The sequence below is a fragment of the Diadema antillarum genome, unplaced genomic scaffold (assembly GCF_040938485.1).
Source record: "Diadema antillarum isolate AM-2024a unplaced genomic scaffold, OU_Dant_1.0 seq00002358_RagTag, whole genome shotgun sequence".
Classification (NCBI taxonomy): Eukaryota; Metazoa; Echinodermata; class Echinoidea; order Diadematoida; family Diadematidae; genus Diadema; species Diadema antillarum.
Genome location: NW_027272972.1, coordinates 23,881 through 48,766, shown reverse-complemented (window position 1 = coordinate 48,766; position 24,886 = coordinate 23,881). Strand labels below are relative to the sequence as shown.

The 24,886-nt window shown below is 39.8% G+C and overlaps 1 protein-coding gene across 1 annotated transcript in view; it reads right to left on the bottom strand.

Annotated features, from left to right (window-relative positions):
• Positions 1 to 3,306: 3,306 nt before the first annotated feature.
• LOC139714638 (DENN domain-containing protein 3-like) overlaps positions 3,307 to 24,886 on the bottom strand; it is a gene marked incomplete at its 5' end in the record, with an annotated part of 39,394 nt that continues 17,814 nt past the window's right edge. The window contains 14 exons of the mRNA XM_071626318.1: positions 3,307 to 4,182; positions 4,798 to 4,920; positions 6,604 to 6,722; positions 9,086 to 9,222; positions 10,173 to 10,324; positions 11,883 to 12,010; positions 14,758 to 14,902; positions 15,620 to 15,840; positions 18,474 to 18,604; positions 19,596 to 19,776; positions 20,305 to 20,403; positions 21,182 to 21,357; positions 22,331 to 22,467; positions 22,949 to 22,998. Coding sequence (XP_071482419.1) covers positions 3,991 to 4,182; positions 4,798 to 4,920; positions 6,604 to 6,722; positions 9,086 to 9,222; positions 10,173 to 10,324; positions 11,883 to 12,010; positions 14,758 to 14,902; positions 15,620 to 15,840; positions 18,474 to 18,604; positions 19,596 to 19,776; positions 20,305 to 20,403; positions 21,182 to 21,357; positions 22,331 to 22,467; positions 22,949 to 22,998 — 1,991 coding nt within the window. The remainder of the gene's footprint in view (positions 4,183 to 4,797; positions 4,921 to 6,603; positions 6,723 to 9,085; positions 9,223 to 10,172; positions 10,325 to 11,882; positions 12,011 to 14,757; positions 14,903 to 15,619; positions 15,841 to 18,473; positions 18,605 to 19,595; positions 19,777 to 20,304; positions 20,404 to 21,181; positions 21,358 to 22,330; positions 22,468 to 22,948; positions 22,999 to 24,886) is intronic.

Below are 24,886 nucleotides of genomic sequence, written 5' to 3'. Positions count from 1 at the left end.
AAGACAAAATCGAATGTATTAACTCATGCTTAAAGTTCCCCTTTGTATTAATCAACCAGGTTGTTAAGCCAATTAATTTATCTTTAATATGTTATATGACACACTGCTTTTTATCCAAATCTTCTGTGAAATACTGTACATGAACAGGAAAAAGTCTTTTTTTTTTCTTTTTTTTTTTGCCAAGTGTATAATATAGCTTTCTCATTTTCTTCCACAAATCTTTCAGACATGTAAAACGGAGTGAGCTAAAATAAGTTGTGTGTGTTCTTGTGTGTGTGTGTGTGTGTGTGTGTGTGTGTGTGTGTGTGTTTGGGCACCAGCTTTTCCCTGGATGTCCACTCTCTTGACCATTTTGTGCCTGTTGGTTCCTACAAAACAACCTTGGTCGCCATGCCTGGTTCCCATTACTGGTTGTCAATTATTGTTCTTGCTTTATTCTAGCACCTTTGCTGAATTTAAAGTCAAAGCCAAGCCCGGGAAGCCAAGACAGCTTATACGTCACGCAAAGAAAAACTGTTCACCAACTATTTATGTAAAATATAGTGTACAGTGACTGGCACCAAATTGCAAATGATTACAAAGTACTAAAACACCACGTTAGATCAATCAGAATTTATATCAATACAGTATGCAGATATACATTCATAACAGTCATATAAACATATAACTTGTGAAAGTAAGATGCCATAAGAAAAATAAAAGATTTTGATTTAACATAAAATGTACATACACCTGCAAAATTACTCTGTTGGAATTGTCAAGATGGTAATGGACTGTCATATCTTCTACATGATACAAAATATATTGCACTTAAAGTTATACCTTACGCTGGTATTACTACATGATTAAAATAAAATTATACATGCATTTTAGCTATGCAACATACATGCATGTTTGACTATGCAATATAAATGCATGTTTGGCTTCCTTGATTTGTCTGCTTCCTGTGTGAGAGTGAGTCCAAGTGGCATTGCATTTTCACAATTTTAGCAACGCCATTTTCCCCACTGACAACTGCACTAATTATGTGACCCATATCTTACCTAATTTGCCTAGTTCTGGTTGTGCACGTGCAGGGGCATTTAAGTTATCTCAAGATGGCTACTTCTCTACTTAAAAGACTTCAAAGAAAACTCTAACATTTTTTTTTCCATGGAATGAATGTCTCAATTATGACTATCGACTCCCCACAGACAGTGTTGTATCAGACACATAATATGTCTATTAATCAATATATTACTTGATTTAATGTGCATTAGATTATTTTTGGTAATTGATGTGGTAAGAAGACTGAGTGATTTTGAGAATTTTCATATGGCTGAGTTAGTTCTGTTTTGTTTTGTTTTTGGGGTTGAGTTTACTTTTGTCCCCCATCCAGTGGCTCTCCCGCCCAGTGCTTAGACTAGATGTTTTTACCCACCACGTCCCTCTCGACCCACGCGTATAAATGGGTACCTGGCAATGCTAGGCTAATAATAATGGCAGGGCCCTCTGGTAGAGCAGTGGCAACATTGAAGAGGCTACCCTGGGTAAATAAGACCTTATTATATTATTCCTTAATGCAAAACAATGTCTGTAACTGGTAACATTATACATGACGTAGTACAGAGTCAAATGTGCACGCAAAAATCAATATGTAGACTCAATGAATGACTTGTGCAAAGAATCCACATAATCCGCAAGTACTGTAGGCCTACTTTTTGTATTGCCTTTGTTAAAAAAGTGGGAGCGTTGAGCAACCAACAGCTGCTGCTTCTGAATTATGACATGTTTGTACGAAATTTAGACAGATCGACAAAAACATTTGATGTACAAATAACACTTATTATATTTGAAGGGCTCATTTCATGGGGCACTACAAAGCAAACGGCTCTCTTTAGAACCTAGTCTGTGACACATTTTCTTATGACCCTTTCAATACCATCCAAGTTCACATAAACTGTAACAATATCTATCTACAAAGCTATATTAACATGATACATACATGTAATACACATGTTACAACAGTACTACTGTAAACATCACATTTTTACAATAATTTTTCTAATTGTCTGAATCAACTCTGCATTACTTTCATTCCTTCTAAGCACACAGTTCTACAAGATGACCAAGAGTTCTTGCATTGGAAATTCATGTCAAGAATACGTCTCATTCACTGGGATAGGTGCGTGATCTGTAATGCACTATTCTAAACTGTCATGTCATTTTCGCAATAACCGACAAAGTCATTCATGCTACCAGCACCATGCAAACATCACTGCTTTGACTGTGATAAAAGTGACCAAATAATTCCAGTGCTCTAAGTACATCCATTTTGGCTGCATAGTTTTCACCGTAAGTAGAGTCTAGCTTTCCTATACAATGCTTATCAGTATATAACATTCCTGAGCAACAAATAAAATATGTACATAGATACATAAATTTGGGGCATATGCTCTAACCGTTATATATGATTATACATATGCATACACATTTTACATTACACATATCACATGGAGGTCTAATGCTACATAACATACAAACATTTAGGTACAGATCTTCAACACAAGTTAACACAACTCTGTCTAACCATTATATATATGATTGTACATGTGCATATCATACACATTTTAAACTGAAATCGTAGATTACTTGCATGTATAAACATTTGCAGATACTACATAAGACACATAATATACAGATATTACATTCCACAAATGTACACTTAAAATCTACATATCACTTGTTGTCAATTGGTCTTCAGGAAACCTCATGGAATGAATTCAAGATTCTTCACCTATAAATGAAGTGATTTGCATTAATTTCCAAATGTAATTTAAAAAAAAAATAAGTAAATAAATAACAAAATGTAGGGTTCACAGGGAGTTGGTCATTGGATATATGGTTCTTCCATTGAATCAATCTCAGTTCACTGCAAAGCCTACAAGTAAGGTAGTCCATATAACATTCACTACTGTCAGTCCATCAAAATGCAACTTACCATGTCAGCTAAAAAGCAGTATCTCGCCACATATCATGGAAGTTTTAAAAATGTTCATGAAAGCTCCTGCCTAAAATTGCTCTCCAACTCAAGCTGTTGTAACACTTGTCCAAAATTATTATCATTTTTTTTTTACTACTCATATGTCATAATTAACATGTTCTTACTACTGATAATGCATCTTTCACAATAAGAGAAAATGTAAAACAAAATACTTGGTGGGGGGATCCAAGATAATAGAACACAAACTTTTAGTTTTTCAGGAATTGCTGAATATCATCAGACACAGCTTTGGCAGTTGCAAAAGATAATTATTGTCTTATCAATTCCATACTTTTAACAAAAACTTAACATTATTTTTTAAACAAATGCATGTACCAGCACAACTTGTGCTATCCAAACTACTGTACGAAACACAAATGGTCTTTAATTTTATTTCCCTGCAACATTCAACTAAAGCATTGACAAAATACATATCATTGCTCATATTTGGCATCAGCACTTAGAAGTGATTATCAACAAAATTATGAGATTGTGGACTTCACGCAGCATTGTAAAAGGAAGACTGCAAAACTCTTACCAAACAGAATATATTGCATACTTTAAGAGATTGATAAATCTCAGGCACAAATAAATATTCACATCATTTAGATTTCACACAAATCTACCACTCTTAATGAAACAGTCAGGCTGTAGCACATGTTAACCTGTTGAGGATGGGCTGATTTTGCTTCGACACGCAGAGCGGGTAAAATGTGCTGGCCGACCTGACGACATGCCCACGTCCATCTTCAAACCTCTCCTGCTTTGTGATAGTCAGGCAGTGAAAGGTATACGCTGACCATATCAATGCATGTTGGCGTTCTGCTACTACCTTTTCACAGGTTTTTGCATATCAGGCAACTCTTGAGTCCAAACTCATGATACCCGGGAATGTTCTTACCACCAAAATGCACTGTGTGCAAAATAGATATAGGAAGGCCTCAACATTCTTGCCCTCTCAGGCCCTTTCAATTCATGACAAAGTTTGCCCTCCAGAGGGCGACCTTCCCGTCCTTGCTGCCGGCGCCCGTGATAACGTAGCGCATCTCCGCGTGACAGATGGACCGGATGGCATCCTCGTGAGCCTCCAGGGTCTGCTCCCACTCACAGGTGGTGGCATTGAAGAGGTGGATCTTACCTTGCTTACTACCAGCCCATATCTGGGGGAGGGTGGAGATTAGAGGGTGGAGGGGGAGGGGGGTGAGGGATGGGGGGATGAAGGGGATGAGGGTTTGTGGTTGAAGGGAGGTGGAGACAGAGGAGGAAGGGGGAAAAAGGAGGGGGAGGAGGAGAATGACAACAAAAATGAGAAAACAAATAGCAAGTTACACAATACTGGCTTTAAGCCTTGATTGCATACTGTCATCCTTACATCTATGGAAAAGTTATGACCCCCCCCCCAAAAAAAAAAAACACAACAACAAACAAACAAACAAACAAACAAAAACAAAAACAAATAGAAAAACAAATTACACATTTGCAAACATTACATTGCTCGCAGAAAGTTTCCATTTGCCAGGGGAAAAATATGACCAAAGATAAAGAATGCAACAACTAGCAAACATCAACAAGCAGAATCCACTTACACAACCTGGAAACTGCCTGCATATATTGCATACTTTCATTTCACTTAACAAGGGTCTTACCACAGAAAGGATATAACTGTCTGCATAGGCACAGTTTAGTTTAAATAGCCCCTGAATAAGCCACTCACACCCACAAACTGGTTGTCGTACATATCATTTCTGTGTTAGTATTCTCAGATAACTACTCACCCTGTTGCCAATGGCAACCAGCTTGCTGATGCCTCTACAGGAGACGGTGAGGAGCTTCTCCTGCTTGAACGTGTCCAGATTCCAGCACACCACCTCGCCCCGTCGACCACACCCAGTCCAGACCTGGAGAAAGGGAGAGTACATCAGACCATAGGCAATGCACTGAAGTGGTGTCAGCATCTTCTATCTCTACACTTTTTGAACAGCGTTTCTCAACAGTCCCTGTGTCTCAATATATCCACTGACTGATCAAATTATTACTCCATTCTTTATCATCATATGACTTCTTTGGAGAGAGCCTTCTGAATTTGAACAAACAGATTCTACCCACATGCATATCTGTAACCATAGAAACCCCCTGCATCACTGATACATTCCATTTGCTTTCTCCCTCTCTCTCTCTCTGTCTTTTGCTGCATTATCTTCCCAACAACCGATGATGATGATGATGAAGATGATGATGACCTCCCCAACTACCGACAACCAGGGAAGATTTCTGTTATATCAGTCCATCCTTGAACACAAGTTCCTGGCGTCTCACTTCTGGTGTATTGTTAAGTGCTTTCTGAATTTCTGTCCAACCCTTGCAGTCCCTACTTACACCCATTTCAGTAACCATGGAAACCACCTCCATCACTGACAAATTCTGTTTGCTTCCCCCCTCTATTTATCCACCTATGATGTATGTATGAATCTGTCCAATATCTGTCTATCCATCTTACCCGACAGCCGACAATCAGCAAAGATTTTCTCTCTCTCTTTCTTGCTATCATCTATCTATCTGTCCATCCATCTATCATCCACCTGTCTATATGATCAAACTGCCAATGACAAGATTCTCTCTCTTTTTCTCTTCCTCTCTCTTGCTATCTATCCAGCTGTCTGTCTATCCATATCTCTGTTTCTATCTATGTATCAATCAATGACACTATCACTCCATCTATCTACTTATTCATCTATCTATCTATCTATCTATCTATCTATCTATCCATCTACCTATCTCTTTATCCATATTTCTATATCTACATCCATAAATTTATCTCTCCATGTCCCTAATACATTTAACTATCTCTGTATCTATCTACAACTACCTCTATGTCCATCAATTTATCTCTCTAGGTATGTTTCTCTCTGTTCTCTCTGTTTCTGTCTATCTATATGATTATCTATCTATCCATCTATCTATCGAAGAAGAGTTTCCCGTGTTTTAAGTTCCGCGGAATCACGACTTCAACTACTGGAACATATGATAAGCATAAATATTTGTGTGCTTTTATTTTCGCGCTCGTTTCTGGTTGCGCGAAATGTGCAAAAATTTCAACACTGCGAAAATTTCAATTTTTACAGTATATCTATCTATCTATATATCTATCTTTCTATCTATCTATCTATCTACTGTAAAACATGATATATTCGCGGCATGATATTTTCGCGAATTGGAACCGACAGCCTTTTTCGTGGCATGAAATTTTCGCAAAGTGCCACTGGCGTTCAATGCATATAGTGTAAACAAGGACTTTCGCGTGCATTTTAATTTCGCGAATCTTGGCGCTCGCGAAATTCGCGAAATTAAAGTGCACGCGAAAATTTCTCGTTTTACAGTATCTTCTATAGATCTACGTTGTATCTATCTACCTATCTATCTATCTATCTATCTATCTATCTATCTATCAATCTATCTATCTATCTATCTATCAATCTATCAATCTATCTATCAATCTATCTATCTATCTATCTATCTATCAATCTATCAATCTATCTATCTATCTATCAATCTATCAATCTATCTATCTATTTATCTCTTACCCGACTGCCAATGATGAGGAAAGATTCTATAATGGAGGACATCCCTTCCTTGTCTTTATGCTCAAGACGTCTCAGCTCTGTCCCGTCCACATTGATTATTCGAATGTCATTCTTCGTGCCTGAATAAAGGAACAGACAAGAATTGTAGACGTATCATTGGTCAAGCTCCCAGTTACATTTCTGAACTACATGTACTGGTGCTTAAAGGGATGGTATAGCATTGACTGAGATGAGGATTCAGCTTTTAACTTTTTGTGAAATACTTACAAACCACTTTATGAAATGCCAAAGAGCATACCATTTGAATAGAAATTCAAAGTTTCTTTTAGGCTGAGATATCCAAAAACGAAGTAAAACAAAGTGATCTTAATAAAAGGTGGGTCCTACCTTTTATTAGGATCAATTTGTTTGGATATCTCAGCCATTCCAAAACCAATCTTCATCAAATAATATGCTCTTTCATGTTTCATAGGAGGTTTCTTACTATCTCATGAAAAAAGTTGGAAAATAGAAGTTCCATCTCAACCAAAACTATACTATCCCTTTAAATCTCATAAACACACTCATAATCTAGGCAGTTCCATTCATGGAATTTCAGAAAACATTTTACACATCTAAATACGTCAGAGTTCATTCTACAATGCGGCAGTGAAAACTCATTTTGGTATTTTATGCCCTAAGGGCTCTTTTTCTTGCGTCGCTGCCCATATATACAGTGAACTTCCATTATGACAAACACGGAAATTCTGGTTACAATGTAGTAAAAATTCAGACTGCAACATTATCCGCTCTGTATTTTTTGTTTATTTGTTCGGTTATAATGAAATTTTCATATAACAAAAGAGGACTTCATCATAACGGAAGTCCACTGTATTTCTTTTTCAAATTTTGTCCTGATGAAAAACTAGAAATGTCGCTACAGCGACTGGTTATACCCCCGCCAAACAACATTTCATAAGCTTTGGTCAAAACAACATTTCATAAGCTTTGGTCAAAAAACTGAGGAAGTAGTTAAATCTGCAAGATCTTTCCTTGATCTTCTGCCATTAATATGCCATTACCATGGCAACGTACTTTCGGGTACTGTCGAAAAATGCGTCTTGCACATCTACAACCAAAGGCACACATCTGTACCAAGTTTCATGGAAATTGGGCAAAAACTGAGGAAGTAGTTTGCAACACAAAATTTTCCATCATTTTGGCTCATAATATGTGAGCTGTTACCTTGGCAACATACTTTTTGTCACTGTCAAGAAATGTGTCATGCTGACCTATATCCTAAGACAAACATTCAATATGAATTCCATGAGAATTGGAAGAACACTGATGAAGCAGTTTTGCCATGAAGCATTTTGCCCTATATTTTACCAATAACATGCCGTTACCATGGCAACGCACTTTTTGCCACTGCGGAAATATGTGTCTTGCACATTAACATATTCAGATGAACATCTGTACCTAATTTCATAAAAATTGATCAAAAACTGTGGGAGGAGTTCGCGACGCAAGATTTGTACCCATTTTTGCCCATAATATGCCGTTACCATGGCAACGTACTTTTGGGTACTGTCAAAAAATACGTCTTGCACATCTACAACCCAAGGCACACATCTGTGCCAAGTTTTATGGGAATCGGTTGAAAACTGAGGAAGTAGTTCGCGACGCAAGATTTGCAACCGACCGACCGCCCAACCGACCGACCGCCCGACCGACCGCCCGACCGACCGCCCAACCGTCCGCTGATTCCTATATACCCCCTTCAAACTTCGTTTGGCGGGGGTATAACAACAATACCAAAGAGATTATACCACAAGAGGGCGTAGTCCAGTGGGGAGGCAGCCGCACGAGGGAGCTGCCATTTCGCGTTGTGGGAGCCGCCATTGCACGGATCCTGTACAGTTATTAATCAGTAGATGGCAGCGCACTGTTTAATGCGCTCGACTTGAATATTCGGCGCAGTGACCTTGCGCTGTTTTATTGTGACGTCACAATGGTCATGTTTAAGCGCCATAATGGTGCCTTATGTTGTTTGATTTTATGGCGTGAGTGGGAATGAATGCGAAACAAACGTCATAATGTCAAGTACTGTGTAGTCTACACCCAAGTTCCCACTGTTTATTTTGCGAACAACAAAAAGGTCTGGACTCTACCCAATGGTTCAAACGATATGATATCATCGTAGAAACTAATATTTAAACAATTAACCACATTGTGATTCTGAAAATGAAAATGTGTAATAAAGAATAACATATCATTCCAGATATGATATGAGAAGATATGACTTGAACGTAGACTTAGATCCAGTGCCAGGAGCTGAGTGTGCGCTCCCTCTTCAATTTTGGACGCACTATTTGTACGCACGCGTATGGCGACTACTTACTCTATAGGTATAATCTCTTTGAACAATACTCAACAGTCACATGAAATGAAATAACAGACAAACAAACACGGATTAAACTACTGGGTGTAGTGTGCAACTCACAGCACCAGAGGTGGCCGTTGTACCACTTGATGGCTACCAGGGTCTTGGTGTTCTTCAGCTGAATCTGATGCTGCTGAGCCAGCGTCTGGGAGTCCCAGCCAAATATCTGTCCGTTCAAGCTACAGGTGAAGGCAGTCCTGGTCAAGTGGACATGGGTAGGGAAAGAAAGAGGAGAATGACATTAATAGATAGACAGACAGACAGACAGGCATATAGATAGATAGAAATACAAATACATATACATATAGACAGACAGATAGATAGACAGATAGATTAGATAGATAGTTGATAGATAGATTTAGATAGATAGATAGATAGATAGATAGATAGATAGATAGATAGATAGATAGATAGATAGATAGATAGATAGATAGATAGATAGATAGATAGATAGATAGATAGATAGATTGATTGATTGATTGATTGATTGATTGATTGATTGATTGATTGATTGATTGATTGATTGATTGATAGACAGACAGGCATATAGATAGATAGAGCTACAAACATATATACATATAGGCAGGCATAGTTAGATAGATAGAGATACAGACACACATACATATAGACAGACAGATATATAGATAGATAGATAGATAGATAGATAGATAGATAGATAGATAGATAGACAAATAGATCAACAGTTTAACAGACACATGAACTAAAATATATATATATATATATATATTTGCAGACAGAGAGAAACAGAGGGAGATATAGATGGATAGATAGGAATAGAAATAAAGAGAGAGATAAACATATAAAGAGAGAGAAAAGAGATGGTCTGTACCAACCTGTGATACATTTATTCACTAGTTTAACATAAACACAATGTATATATCCCCAAGATGAAACTGCACAATGCATAATTTGTCAACCTCATATGCAGGAAATGATTGGATCGAATGTAATGAGTATTTTTTGCTCCTGATATGCATTCCGTACAGCAGAAGATATTTTTTTCTTTTTCAAAGCCTGCATTAGCCAACAATATCAGACTTGAAACGAGAATAGTCACAGTAAGATGTACAAGCAAAAATAAAGACATGAAGAGATTGAGAGAGACTACAGCAAAGGCGGGACTAACTTCTCATCTTCTGAGATGGTCATGTCGGAGACGATGTCGGTGTGATCCATGAGCTGCTTGTTGGACAGACAGGTGCCGATGTCGATGATGTAGATGGTGGTGTCGAAGGACCCCGCCCACACTTGCTCCCCTCGGACACTGAGTAGGCAGCACTGAAGTAACAATGACACAGAACGATAAAGACAACAAGTAAACACAGTATACCATTGGTACAGTGGACTCCCGTTATAACAAAGTCCTCGGGACTGGCAGTTTTTTTTTATCATATCGAAATTTCATTAAAACCAAACAAATAAACAATCAAAATACATAGAGTGGATAATTTTGCGGCCTGAATTCTTACTTCGTTGTAACCGGAATTTCGTTATAACCGTGTTCGTTATAACAGCAGTGCACTGTAGCACCTAAGGAGCTTTCACAGTGGGCATGCTTAGAGTTGCATAATGTGGTCTAACAACTATGCAGAGCTTTCGCTGCCCTACCCTGTGCCTAAGCTGGCATGCATGCTACCTTCCTTAAAACCTATTATTTTTGCATACAGATCTTTACGTGAATGAGGAGGTCACAGACATTTTTGCAAGATGTTGTTTTTGCAATTTGACACAAGGCTATATCATACTGCATTAGTGCACTAATGCCTGTCTGTTCGACAAATTAACAGCCCAACATTAAACGCTCATGAAAATAACAGCTTTTGCAGTACTCGAGTACCTCCTGGATATACATGTACCTAGTCACTTGACTTTCAACTCTTGCTGTGTTTCGATCGCTGACTGGCATGCATGCCGGAGTGCTTTCGTTGACTTAAGTCATTCATGTCTGGAAAGTGATTGTCAATGACTGGCGATCACCCAATATTCATTCTAAGAATCCCATTTGTCTTGCTAGGGCCTTTCTGTTGATCTGAGGCACCCTTGCTACACCTGAGTGGGCCTGATAACTTTACTACTAGGTCAAGTTTGGACAGATATTACTAAACGCTGATGAAAAATCTCGGCAAATTAAGCAAATTGTATGGGCACAGGGCATGTAAAGGGTCAAGTATAGCCATCTGCATTTCAGTCACATCAGCTGTCTTCATGATCAAATCAAAGTCACCTTTAGCACTTTGTATCCCCCTCGTATGTATTATAGTATTTTATCTCAAAAATTCAATTTGAATGATTTTGGAGAATCACTACCTCCACCAAGGAGGGTATTTTGTTGGCATTGGTGTGTTTCATTGTCTGTCTGTTTGCAAAATAACTCAAAAAGCTGTAAACAAATTTGGATGAAAAGTTATTAATGACACAAGGAAAAGATGACAAAATTTTGGCAGTGAACTGGATAACTATCTAGATTCAGGATATTTGTTACAAATTTTTTTGATGAATTCTCATCGGCAAATGTAGGCAACAAACAAGGGGGTTCATGCTGCACATATTTGAGGTATGCATACGAGTCCTGAGCACTTGTACGTTCCAGGCACAGCGTGAAGGAAGCTGCTGATAAGGTAGACTCTGAGACACAATAGAAAGGCTTTGTTCTTTATCATTGGGAATGAGGGCCATTTTCAGGATGCATTAGTGGATAGATACAATGAGCTGCTTGGTGGTCTGAGCTCTTTGAGTGCTTTTCTAGTTTATCATAATCTATCTTTAAATATTCATTAACTAAATGCTTTCCAAAGTGCTTCAATATTGAAGATTACAGCGAAACCTTCCAGCTCACCACTCTATCCTTGGCGTCGGCGAACTCGGCTTCGAGGACAAACTTCCCGCCGTCAAAGACCTTGACCTTTCCTGACCCCATGGCGCACCAGAGCTTCGGCGTTGCCTCCTCCTCAGTCAGACTCTGGTCTGAATGGAATTTAGTTTGGAAGGTTATCAGGTAACAGTCCTATATGATACAATTTTAAATATGTAACATAACTCGGGTATTCTATAGGGCCTACTGTAAAAAAGTTAACATTATTATGTTATGCCTTTAATATACAAAGAAGTGGGTGAAAAGCAGTGTAAAGGTGTCCCTAGTCACAGCCTACACACACACACACACACTGGAAAATAGGCAAAGGTGGCAACCTTCACCCACCCCCCCCCCCCCCCCCCCCACCCCCGGTTTGCCCAGGCAACTAGAAGAACTAGAAGAATGTACACAAATGGTATTGTGCACATTATATAGATGATGACTGGCGGGGGAAGGAACATACCAAATGTTCCACCCGAAGGGTTTGAAATGCTATTGAGGGAGGTTATGTCCCGAGACCAAGTCGAGGGACTTATAGCCTCCCGAAATAGCATTTCAAACCCTGAGGGTGGAACCAAGGAGGTTTAAGAGATGGAGTTCTAACTGGCTGTAATTATTCAAACAGTTGTCACTTTTTTATTGATATACAAAAGAATTCCACAGGTGCATCTGTGCCTTTGGTGACGGGGTTTGATGCCACCGTCTGAGCAATCTGAAGATTCATTTTGAACATAACTTAATGTTGGCTATATTTTGCTTGTTTATCTATTAAATGAAACGAAATCTCACTTAATGATAAAGCTCATTAAACAAAGGTCAATCCCTTCAAGTTGATGTGCAAAAGTGAAAATCAGAGCTGTATCATGTGAAAGTGTTTAAAACTGTACCCTCTCGGAAAGCCGGTTTTTTCACTTTTCCACTTTATTCCTCCAAATAAAACTGATATGGAATAATCTTGGAGTATAATTCTATATTGATAGATATATCAGATGAGTGGCCGAGCACAGTCAGTCGAGTAATTTTCAATTTCATTTCATCATTTTTTGCGCAACTTCTATTTGCGCATCCCCGTGTCTTTACCATTATATACCACCTATCTTTTATAAGTAGGGATGGCGAAAAGTGATTACCATCACAAAGACATATTTTCGTTAGAAAGTGGCTGATGATTATGCACAAGTGGCTGATGATTATGCAATGAGACATGATGATGAGTCAATTGTCTTCCTATCTGTGCGGCAGATCCAGTTTGCTACATGCTTCACATACTTTCGAGTGGCGACATCGAACGTGACTTCAAAGGAAATACAACAGTTGTGACTCCATTCTCTTGAACCTCCTTGGTGGAACGTTTGGTACATGTTCCCAACAACAAAAGTCATCATCTGTTATATCATATGGGTTAGTCAAATACAACCACCAGCACAACGCACTCGATCGCTCGCGCAGAGCCAAATTCACTGTGCGCGGGTCCTTCAAATCACGCTTTCGTACGCATCACAATAATCGGTCATCTGCTTTTTCACATTGTATGGAATAGGCAAATTCATCCTATCGATTGCATGAAAAATATGATCGTTCAATCGTTTGGTATCGTTTGTCATTTGCTACGTGAAAATGTTTTCCCATGGGAGAACATTACAAAAAATTTTCTGCCCATGGGCGAACATAACGAATGTGCCTCCATCACGTGACTGTGTTTAGCCAATCACTAACCGGTATTTGACTAACCCGTTTAATATAATAAGATAAATTATTGTAACATAAACAGGAATACGATAAACAGGGATTCAAGGCTTGCCCAACGTTACAAGCAATACAGAGTCAGTGAACAGCGCCAATCAGGCAGACTGAACCAAGTAAAAGAAAAATATGGGATGCCAGGGCACTTAAGTCAGCCAGAGGGGCACCAAGGCCACATTGGAAAGGGCATGTTTGGTGTTTATGAAAAAAGAAAGAAGAAAAACAAACCGAGAAAAATAAAGAAACACACACACACACACACACACACACACAAAGTGCAACACACAACACAAACCTCTTCCCTACAGCTGTAACACATTCCCGATCTCCGCGTTTCTATCAGGTGAAACGACATTTTTTAAAACAGGAATAAAACAACAGTAGGTATTGATTGAAACTCGACACCCTTTCAGGCCAGCCAGGCCAGGCTGCCATGAAACTTCAAAGCACATTCCGACAGCTGGCTGGTAAAACCACAAGGCAAAGGAATTTGCGCGCGCGTGTAGATTGCTATGATTAGTCTGTGACAGACAGTTCATGACCTCCAAGAATGCGCCAGTATGCGCGGTTTCTTCTGTTGATTGGTCTCTCTCTCTCTCTCCACCCCTCCCCATTCCTCAGTCTGGCACACCTTGGAGTGGCATCGTGGGATTTTTCTTTTTTCTTGGTGAACTTGGTGTTCACTCTTTACTACTCTATCTGAATATGCGCTGCCTAGCTAGTACATACTCGCGGCCGCTGCGCTGCGGAGGCAGTCGGGACGGTAAAAGCCGGTCGGGCGTACATGTACGTACATGTACACGTCGTCTCGTATCTCGCAAAGATACTTTGAGTTTGAATCAGATATATCGGGACGCGAGTGAACTGAAGGTATGATATTTGAGATCAGGAAAGTTGTTCAAGCTTATTAAAGAGACTTTGAGAAAGGGCATATCATACGTCATAAATAATAACTTTCATTCTAAAAGGGCACCAAGGCCCCAAGAAAAAGGGCACATTTTTTTTTGGCCGTAACTTTGATCAAAAAACAAAAGGCATTGCGGCCAACGAGAGGGGCACCGACGGCCATGGCCGTCGGTGGCCGTCGGTTAATTCGAGGCCTGGGATGCCTTACTGCCTGGTGTGTAGACCATGGCCTCCACCGTCGTCTTCTGGGCCTCATTGCTCGACGGGTTGAACTTGTGGACCAGGGCGGAGCGGGTCTCGGGTGGGACCATGGCCATCCCCTCCTCCCGCAGCCTGGTGAAGTGGCAGAGGTGCTGTGGTGGGAAAAACGTGAACGGAACGATAAAAAAGCAACCATGTTTTTTGCAAGAGGGTGCATCTCTGTTGCACTCTGGTAGCAACGAACACAAGGCAATCAATCAAGAAGTCTTCCTGTTTTCTTGACTCCAGAAGCCATGAAAACCAACATGCCCTTGGGAGTTGAATTTGGGAATGAAGGACACATTTATAAGATCTTATTTCCTTCCACATTAAGACTTTTTGAAATTCTCCTATTGAATAAAGTGGTTTTACTCACTTTGACCTTCTTGTTAGGTCACATTTACCAGAACAGCTAGCCATTCAATATGGTAGGATATATCTGTACCTATGCCCTTCTGCCATACACAATGGCTTGCAGTCTTAGTAACTCTGACGCAGCAAACAGTGACAGTGTGCAGTACTGCTGCTACTAATTTGCCTAGATTTTTCACAATTTCACACAAGAAAATCATTGAAAAATAAATCTTTAAGTGTGAAAGATATACTGGAGCAAAACTCCATAGTGTATTAAATAGTATTCATATTTCCAATACATCTAAATTTCTGAACATACATGTACATGACTTTATCATACCATTTTGGACCATAATTAGCATGGTGTTGATCAACACAGTTTGACTGGATTCACTTTCCCCATGTCATTATGTACCACACAATTTGTACAGCACAGCTATTTGTAGATTATCAACACTTAATGATTTGTCTCCTACCCAAACCGCACTGTCTAGGTGTTTGGCATGTGTGGCATCCTCGTTCTCTGCACTGCGTATGACGGCGTCGATCAGCTTCACGTTCCGGGCCGCCTGCTGGACGACCTGCGGGTCCTTTTGGGCCTCCGAGATCACCCTCCCCGCCCAGAGCTCCGTGATCAGCGTGAACCAGCAGTTGCGCTCCACTTTCAAATTGGCAACATAGGGATTTGTGCTGGGTTCTGCAATCACAAAATGAATGAATAAATGAATGAATGAATGCATGTAGACCCGAGTGAAAATTACTGACAGAAAGGCTATAATCACAGAAAGAATATTTCAGGGATAAAAACATCTACTGGTAATGTTTTAACGACATTGGACACATAAACATGTATAATCATTTATAAAATAAATTTTGGATATTCATATTGGATTCACAGCGTGCCTCAACTACATATCTTCCTAACAAAAAAGCCTCAGGCACCATTTGGTGCTGAGGCATTTTTTGTGGCACATTAATTTTCATGTATTTCGTGCTACTTTTGGCTAACTCGAATTCTAAAACCGGCGAAAATATCTCCTTAATTTTATGTGAATGTTTTGAATGGGATGACAACTGCACAGTGTGAATTCAAGAACCTACAAATTAATGTTCTTGAGCCGCCCGGAACAAAAATTTATCGCGCAAAAAATATCAACGTTTACAGTATAAGTCCACTGCATTCTCAGACCTCAATATAGCAATGCCACTCATCAAAACAACAAGACACCTGCAGGGGGTATTTTTCTTTCAATCAGTGTACTTCACCTCCATTGCACTCCACATGAGGAGTTAAAACTTCAATGTATTTCACACATCTTGAGATTCTTCAGAATTGCTGCAGACCCCTTGGACAACAACCCATTGGTCAATTTCCAGCCACCAGTTTTCAAGAAGATGAAAATGTTTAAAACAAGAGACCCGCGGGTCTAGCGCTCACCTGAGTATCGCAAGTTCACCTTTCACGCAGTCACTAATCTAAATTATTCACAGCTCTACCAAAATTTGACGAGGCATTCTCAAGTGGAAGATGAAAATGTACAATAAGGGCCCAATTTTTTCAAGATTCTTTAATTTGGGGGAATTGGGGCCTCCTGGGGCCCTCTGGGTGAGGCATGGTGCCCAGTTTGATAAATTGAGATCCTGACCACCTAGGGATGCTACCTGCCAAGTTTGACAAAAATCCATTATGAGGTTTTCAGGAAGAAGATGAAAACGTACAATTCAGGCCCCCATTTGGACCCTTCCAACTACCCCCAAGAGGGGCACCCCTGGATCTCCTATGAACAAACTTGAAACTACAGTCATTAATGTACTCACTCATAGTATTATCTCAGCTCTATAACTTCTGATTCTAGAGAAGATTTTTAAAGATTCCTTCATTTGGGGGGTTTGGGCCCCCTGGGGGCCCCCTGGGCGGGGCATGGTGCCCATTTTAACAAATTGAGATCCTAACCCCCTAGGGATGCTACCTGCCAAGTTTGGTGAAAATGGGTCATGGGGTTCTCAAGAAGATAAAAATGTACAATTTAGGCCCCATTAGGACCCCTCCTCACCCCCCCCCCCCCCCCCCCCTGGGTCCCAAGGGGGGCACCCCTGATTCTGCCATGAACAAACTTGAAACTACAGTCATCAATGTGCTAACTCATAGTATTAACCTAGCTCTATCACTTCTGGTTCTAGAGAAGAAGATTTTTGCGGATTCCTTAATTTTGGGGGGTTTGGGCCCCCTGGGGGCCCCCTGGGTGGGTCATGGTGCCCATTTTAACAAATGGAGTTCCTAACCCCCTAGGGATGCTACCTGCCAAGTTTGGTGAAAATGGGTCATGGAGTTCTCAAGAAGAAGATGAAAATGTACAATTTAGGCCCCATTAGAACCCTTCCCCACCCCCCTCCCCTGGGTCCCAAGGGGGGCACCCCTGATTCTGCCATGAACAAACTTGATACTACAGTCATCAATGTACTAACTCATAGTATTAACTTAGCTCTATCACTTCTGGTTCTAGAGAAGAAGATTTTTACAGATTCCTTAATTTTGGGGGGTTTGGGCCCCCCTGGGGGCCCCCTGGGTGGGGCATGGTGCCCATTTTAACAAATTGAGTTCCTAACCCCCTAGGGATGCTACCTGCCAAGTTTGATGAAAATCGGTCATGGGGTTTTCAAGAAGAAGATGAAAATGTAAAAAGTTTACGCACGACGCACGACGGACGACGCACGACGGACGACGGACGACGGACGACGGACGACGGACGACGCACGACGCACGACGGACGCCGGACGAAGGGCGATCGCAATAGCTCACTTGAGCCTTTGGCTCAGGTGAGCTAAAAATGAAATAAAATAAAATAAAATATGTGATTTGGAGTATTTTGACACCATCCAAGGGCCCCTATGGGGCACCATCAACATTCATACTAACTGTGATTCCCTCTCCCCACTGATTATTCCTGCCCAGTTTGGTCACATTCCAGCCACTTGTTTTAAAGAAGACGAAACTGTCAAAATTATGAGAACTAGCGAGTTTTGCATCTTTGGGCCCCGTTCTAGGGGCCCCCAGGGGTATCACTACCAGTTGTACAAACTATGATCTCCACCTCCATTGATGAATTCTGCCATGTTTGGTTGAGATCAAGGTCCTGTTTCATAAAACTTGTTATCAGTAACAACTGCCACATTTCTATGAAAAATTTGCTCTCAGCCAATCAGGATTTCAGTAGCTTATAACAACTATCGTAAGTTGTTATTGATAACAAGTTTTATGAAACAGGGCCCCGGTGAGCTAAAAACAAAACAAAACAAAACATAAAAGAGAAAGGTAACATCCAATCTTACTCGTGCTGTAGATGCGAAGCGCCTGACAGCTGAGGAGGATGTTGAAGTATTCAAACTTTTCTAACTTCTCGATGTCCCGACACCGTACGACCTCCCTGTACATGTTACTCCCCTCTGCCATGTAGAACAGCCTGGAATAGAAACACATCAAAATCAAATCAATCAGCCATTTTCACATCAATGTGCATGCTCCTGAAATACACTAAAAGTGGAAATTTTCACTTTGGTAATTTTTTTTTACGCTTGGTGGGTAAGATAAACTTCATATGTTTTTGATTTTGCAGATTCTAAACATATAACAAGGAAAAAAATACATATAATAAGCAAAAAAAAAAATTACGTGCATTTATTTTCATGATAGTTTCTTGTCGGGTGAAATGCACGAAAATGTCCACTCCTTACATACAGTACCTCTGAAATTTCTCATCAGAGTCAAATCATATTCTTGAAGACAAATTACACCGCAGAAGAATTTTTCTGTGTGTGACTGGTAAAGATAATTTCTTCCTGTTCACAAATTGTGCACACAACAAAAATCATCATGTTACTCAAGCGTGAAAACAAAACTAACAAAAACCTTTTAGAGAAGATTGTTATTGCTGAAAACAATAAAGATATGTATATGTGGGACTGACAAAACAGTTTGAGTTACACAAAGAAAGTCCCCTGAGCCTTCACTCCTATCAGACAAGAAGAAAGTACGAGAAAAAGATGTGACCTAAAAAAAGAAAAAGAAAAAGAGCATTACCGTATTCGCTGGCGATAAGGCCACACTATTTTTAACAAAAATAAAGCAGTACAGTCAGGGTGAGGCCTATACCCCAGCACAAGCAAACTACTGTATTGTTTTTCCAACTCAGAGAATCACCTGCCTAACCGACACACATAATCATGTATGGGACCATGCAATGTGCCGATTGGTATTGTTATTGCTAGGAAACATGTGGAAACACATAGAAATAACAAAGTTAGATTATAAAAATGAACGAAGAAAAGTAAATGAAGATTTGATCTGAACAAAATCCTTCTGAGTTTTTTTTTTTGTTTTTCATCACCACAGTCGGGATGCGGCTTATCCAGCGTTGCGGCCCTATCGCCGGCGAATACGGTATCCCTCCTCACCTCTTCTCCGTGAGAACAAGCCTGCCCATCCCGTCATCCGTGCGAATCAGGGCAGACACCTTTAGCACACTCTCAGTGCTGTCCAGGTATTCCTTGTAGATGTTGAGTGGGATGGATTTTGTCTCATCTATGCCCTCCTTCCACGACTCATAGAAATAAAGGAATGTCTCGGCATCCAGGTCTGTTAGGAGAGACAAGGGCAAGGTCAAAGGTCAGGTTATCTATTGTCGGTGGCGTAACTGCTGTCTCTCACCAAACAACTGAGAGGATACCTTCAATGTAATTCACAGTGAAAACATTTGCCCTGTCTGAGTTAGGTCACAATGATCATGTTACTGACCCCACATTAATTTGACTGAATGGGACTGGACCATATCTTGACATTTTATCTACGAAGGGCCACAATGATCAAGAAGTGAGAAGTACACGTATGACAACAACTGGGATACCTTCATTAGACAAAATGGCATCAATAACAATATGACAATACTGAAATGGAAAATTACTAATTTTTTCTACAGGACCTGCAAGTAAAAATAACATAAACATTAGACAACTAATGCATTGACAAAGAAATCAAAAGAAATCACCAAATATAGATTTGGATCTAGACAGAAGAAATTGTACTCTGAACAGGTTCCAACTTAAGACAGAGTATTTTGTTTGAAAAGATGAAGATAATGTCATGGCAAACTTGGAGAAAACTCACAACTTGAGCCGGCCGAGAGGGCACTGAAGAGGCGATCGATTACGTCCAAATCTATGGCGATCTCCAAGTACTGCATCCAGTGAATGAATTCTCGCTGACCTGCATGATGGGTGTAAAGAAAATGGGAGGTGAGAAAAGAATTACAGCAGGAATGGTAACAGTTTGAGTAAAATAATTGTATACACTCGCTTAAAATGAAGACTACATTGTGCTGATGACTATCATCAACCTTGAAGTCTGCATTCTGAGAGCAGTTTAACTCCCAACAAGTACACTCCAGGGGGTCATTTCATGAAGCGTTTTGTCCGACAAATTTTGAGAAAATGGCTCTCGGCCAATCAGATGCAAGGATTTCATCATGTCATCATCATCACTGCCATCGTCAGTACCATCATCACTGTCATCAACTTCATCGTAGTAATGGTTACCATCATCCTCTTCATCATCACCACCACCATCCTCTTCATCATCACCACCATCATTATCATTAGCATCCCTGTCATCACCAACATCCTAATCACTGTCATTGCCACCAGGCCAATAACTAGCACAACCCTTTTTCATCATCATCATCATCATCATCACCTTTATCACTATCATCATCATCATCTTCATTACCATCCTCATCATCGCCATCACCATAATTATCACCACTGTCACCATCACCATCATCATCATCATCACTATCATCATCATCATCTTCATTACCATCATCATCATCATCATCATCATCTTCATTCCCTTCATCATCATCACCATCACCACCATCATCACTGCCATCATTACCGTCATCATCATCCTCAATCATCATCACTACTGACATCATCATCTCCCTCAGCACCACCAAGAGCAGCGGCAGTGCATTCCCACCACTCACCCAGCTCTCCGATACCAGCGAGGTCCTCTGGCTGAACGCTCGGCATGCTGGTGAACTGTGGAGTCAGCCGCCTCTGGCTGATCTTCCTCAGCATCTCGCCTCTCTTGAAGAAGTCCTTCTTCTGTAGCAGCTCCTTCTCCTCCGGACTCATGTTGTCCATCAACTGAGTGATGGTCCTGAGTGAGAGAATTATCATCACAAGGAGGAAGGAAAGTAAGAGCTCCTGCTCATCCCTTGAGATAAACATTAAGTATGATGGCAAGCACAAAGTCTAGGTACTAGACTACTGATCACAAAACCAAATGAATGGTAAATATTATCTTTAAATTACAGAATAAACACTTATAGATCATTATGAATACAGGAAATATTTAATGTAAGAGGTACAATTACATGATGAAATTGAGTATCAAATTTCTATAAACTTCACATACATCATTAAATGTTGTTTGAATGCACTTTAATAGCATCATACTAGACAAGTTGGAAAGCATGTGAGTGTCTGCGATGTGACTGCACTTTTCTTTTACAGTATTGAACTTCAGTCCCCACAGGTAATGGCAGATCCAAAGTCAGATGTGTAATTAGTTTAGTATGAATTTTTTAGCATACCTCTCAAAATGCAAAGAAAGGGAAATCAACCAGAAATGTATACAACATAAATGAAAATTGAGCAAAGAAAAAGGGGATTTCACTTTGCCGTTTTTTTCAATCCATTATGTCATTTTTTTCATTCAGATCACTCAAAGTTGAAGAACTCCATTATTCATCTCATAATCATTGCGCGGAGTGATTTTTGTTTTTCAAAGCAGCAGGTCTCCATCAGACATTCTGTTAGTACTATATGGCATGGATCATCTATATTATTGGTTCCGTGACATTTGCTCCTGCAATAATTGCTCCCATGAAATCTAAGCACGCTAAACCAATCATAAATTTTACCCACAAACATAACCCTAACACTAATCCTAATCCTCACATCAAATTAAACCTAAAACCCTATCACAACCCTAACCCTAAGTCTTTGGAGAATATTAGACTGGAGCAATTGTCACAGAAGAAAATGTCTTTTCACCATATTTTCTTAAGCTACAGAATTCCATTATCCATCCTGCCATCATCGTATAGCAAGGACAGGCGTCTACTCACTCTGAGGGAAGGATGGAGAGGTCTGTGGTGTGGAGGCTGTGGAAGTCATCCAGGGCTTTGAGGGGGCTGCCGCACGCCACGTGGAACATTCCTCTCAGGTAGAGGTAGGAGGCCTTCAGAGGGGGGTGCTTGCAGCTCTGTGGGAAGCAGGAGAGCAAATTAAAGCTTGACATCGGTAACGATGAACATCGCTGTCATCATCTTCATTATTTTCACTGTCATCTCCATCATCCCTTTTCTCCCTTCTCCTTGTCACAGTCATCATTTTCATCATCATCACTGCTACCATCCGTCATCATCATAATCATCACTGCTACCATCACTAGCATCAATTTATCAATCACAATTATCTTCTTCTTCTTCTTCTTCTTCTTCTTCTCCTTCTCCTTTACATGTGTAGTTCAATTTGCAAATTTTGCAAGAGCCAACTGGAGATTTTTGTAAATTGAAAATGCATGGTAAAGTTCTTGTCATGCTATATGAATTGAATGCCAATGGCAATTTGTGAAAATTTCATACCACAGAAAAAAGGCAGTCAGCTTCAACTGCCAAAGACTTGATGCCGCGAAAATGTCTTACTTTACAGTACGTCATGATGTGGCGAGTACGTCTACTTACCTCAATGGAGTTGTCCAGCTGCTCAATGCATTTGGTGAAGAAGTGATGAGCTACAGGTGGGGAAAGAGAGTGAGGGGGATTATTGAGAGGATGCCGCTAGAGGTGGCTAATTATGGCTGAACTGGTGGTGAGACTGGTATCACGTTCTAATTTTGTGAAGTCTTCAGACATTTTCTAAACAAATTTCTCAATTTTCTTCCTAAAATCTTTTCTCCTTCATCCCCTTTCTTCCTCTTCTTTTCTTCTTCCTTTTTCTTCTGCTTCTTCTTTTTTTCATGCTTCTTCTTCTTCTCCTATTTCTCCACCTCCTCTTATTCATCTTTTTTTCTTCATTATTTTGTTTTAGATGTTGCTTGTTTCAATTAGTCTTGGCAAGATTCAGATCATTGGCCTTAGCCTATGTCATGAATGCTTCCCTGTTCATTTTATCTGTTATACGTCAACCGTACCATTTCCATGCGAATGTACATAGTTATCTAAACTGTTATAACTATAGTGATTTTTGTTTTGCTAATTGATTAGTAATAATCATGATGATGTTAGCATTTTTAGCAAAATGACAACAAATTTGGCACACACGTTCAACCAGATTATAAACCCAGGATAAAAGAGGAAGGTGATTCGTGATAGTTTTTTGAGAGCTGTGATAATTTGCTGCACCTTCATTTTTGAGCATCACAAAAAAAAAAAAAAATGAAACATGGTTAGCATATGACCATATCCAAATAAATCAAAATGTTATAGGTACTTTTCCAACACTTCAAACACATTCATATTTCAACTGTAGACTGTACAAATTGGTAAAGAATGGCATATCCCAATGGTAAAGAATGACTATGTGCAATTGTGCCTCACAGTTTACCAACTTTTTTTTCAATCCTTTAGCAACCAGAAGTCTTCGTGCAAATTCAACCCCTATTTACTGAAGAAAATCAATTGGTAGATTGTTTTTTGAGGTGGCCAAAGGCGAAAGGGTTGCAGATGGCAGGATATTCAACAAATGAAAGAGTTTAAGGTGGAATTAAATTACTTTTTAAATTTTCCTTGAAAAAAATCCTTTTCTGCAAGCTTTAAATACATATAGAATGGCTTGCAAACTATGGCTATTTCCATGGGGGATTATTACTAATATTATTGTTTATTTATTCATTCATTTATTCATTCACTTATCTATTTAGTTATCTATTCATTCATTCTTTCATTCATTCATTCATTCATGCACTCATGCATTCATTTCCTTATTTATTTATTTATTCGTTCATTCATTCATTTTCTTTTTATTATCATTTTTTTTTTTTGCAGATGCCAGTCCTAGGAAGACAGCCAAACTTTTGGGGAGATAGTCAAACCAAAATTATTTCAACTCAATTGCTCAAAAAGACATAGTCCTATCCCCAAATCCCCTCCCCCACCCGGAAAATGATAAAATCATTGATAGAGCAAATACAACTATGAAATCTACTGCAGTGATATTTAAGAGCTACACATGTACATGTAAGAGTTGGGATGACTTGAGCATACAATTCTGAAAACATAAGACATATGTATGAACAAGATACGATAAATAAATTGCTCATGTTCAAGAAAACAACTGGAGCAACTTGAACCTGAAAATAGTTTTGCCTTCAACGCATTTCAATTATTATATCAACCCCTTCTGAGGCAAAGCAAATTTACTGCACCACTTCAAGATGCCTGATACGGCCAATCCTATGAAATGTGAATGAGGCACACACACTGCACAATGGGCCCCGATTCATACCAGAAATTTAGTCCACACAGTAGACATTGACACAACTGATCATTGCTCACGGCTACAGCATGAACATGGGACGCTGGCACCCACAAGTTAGCATGAACTTTGCGCTCTGAACAGTGAACTAGCTACTGCATGCACAATTAGAAGAAACTCTGGTACAACTGGGCTAATGAAGAGGG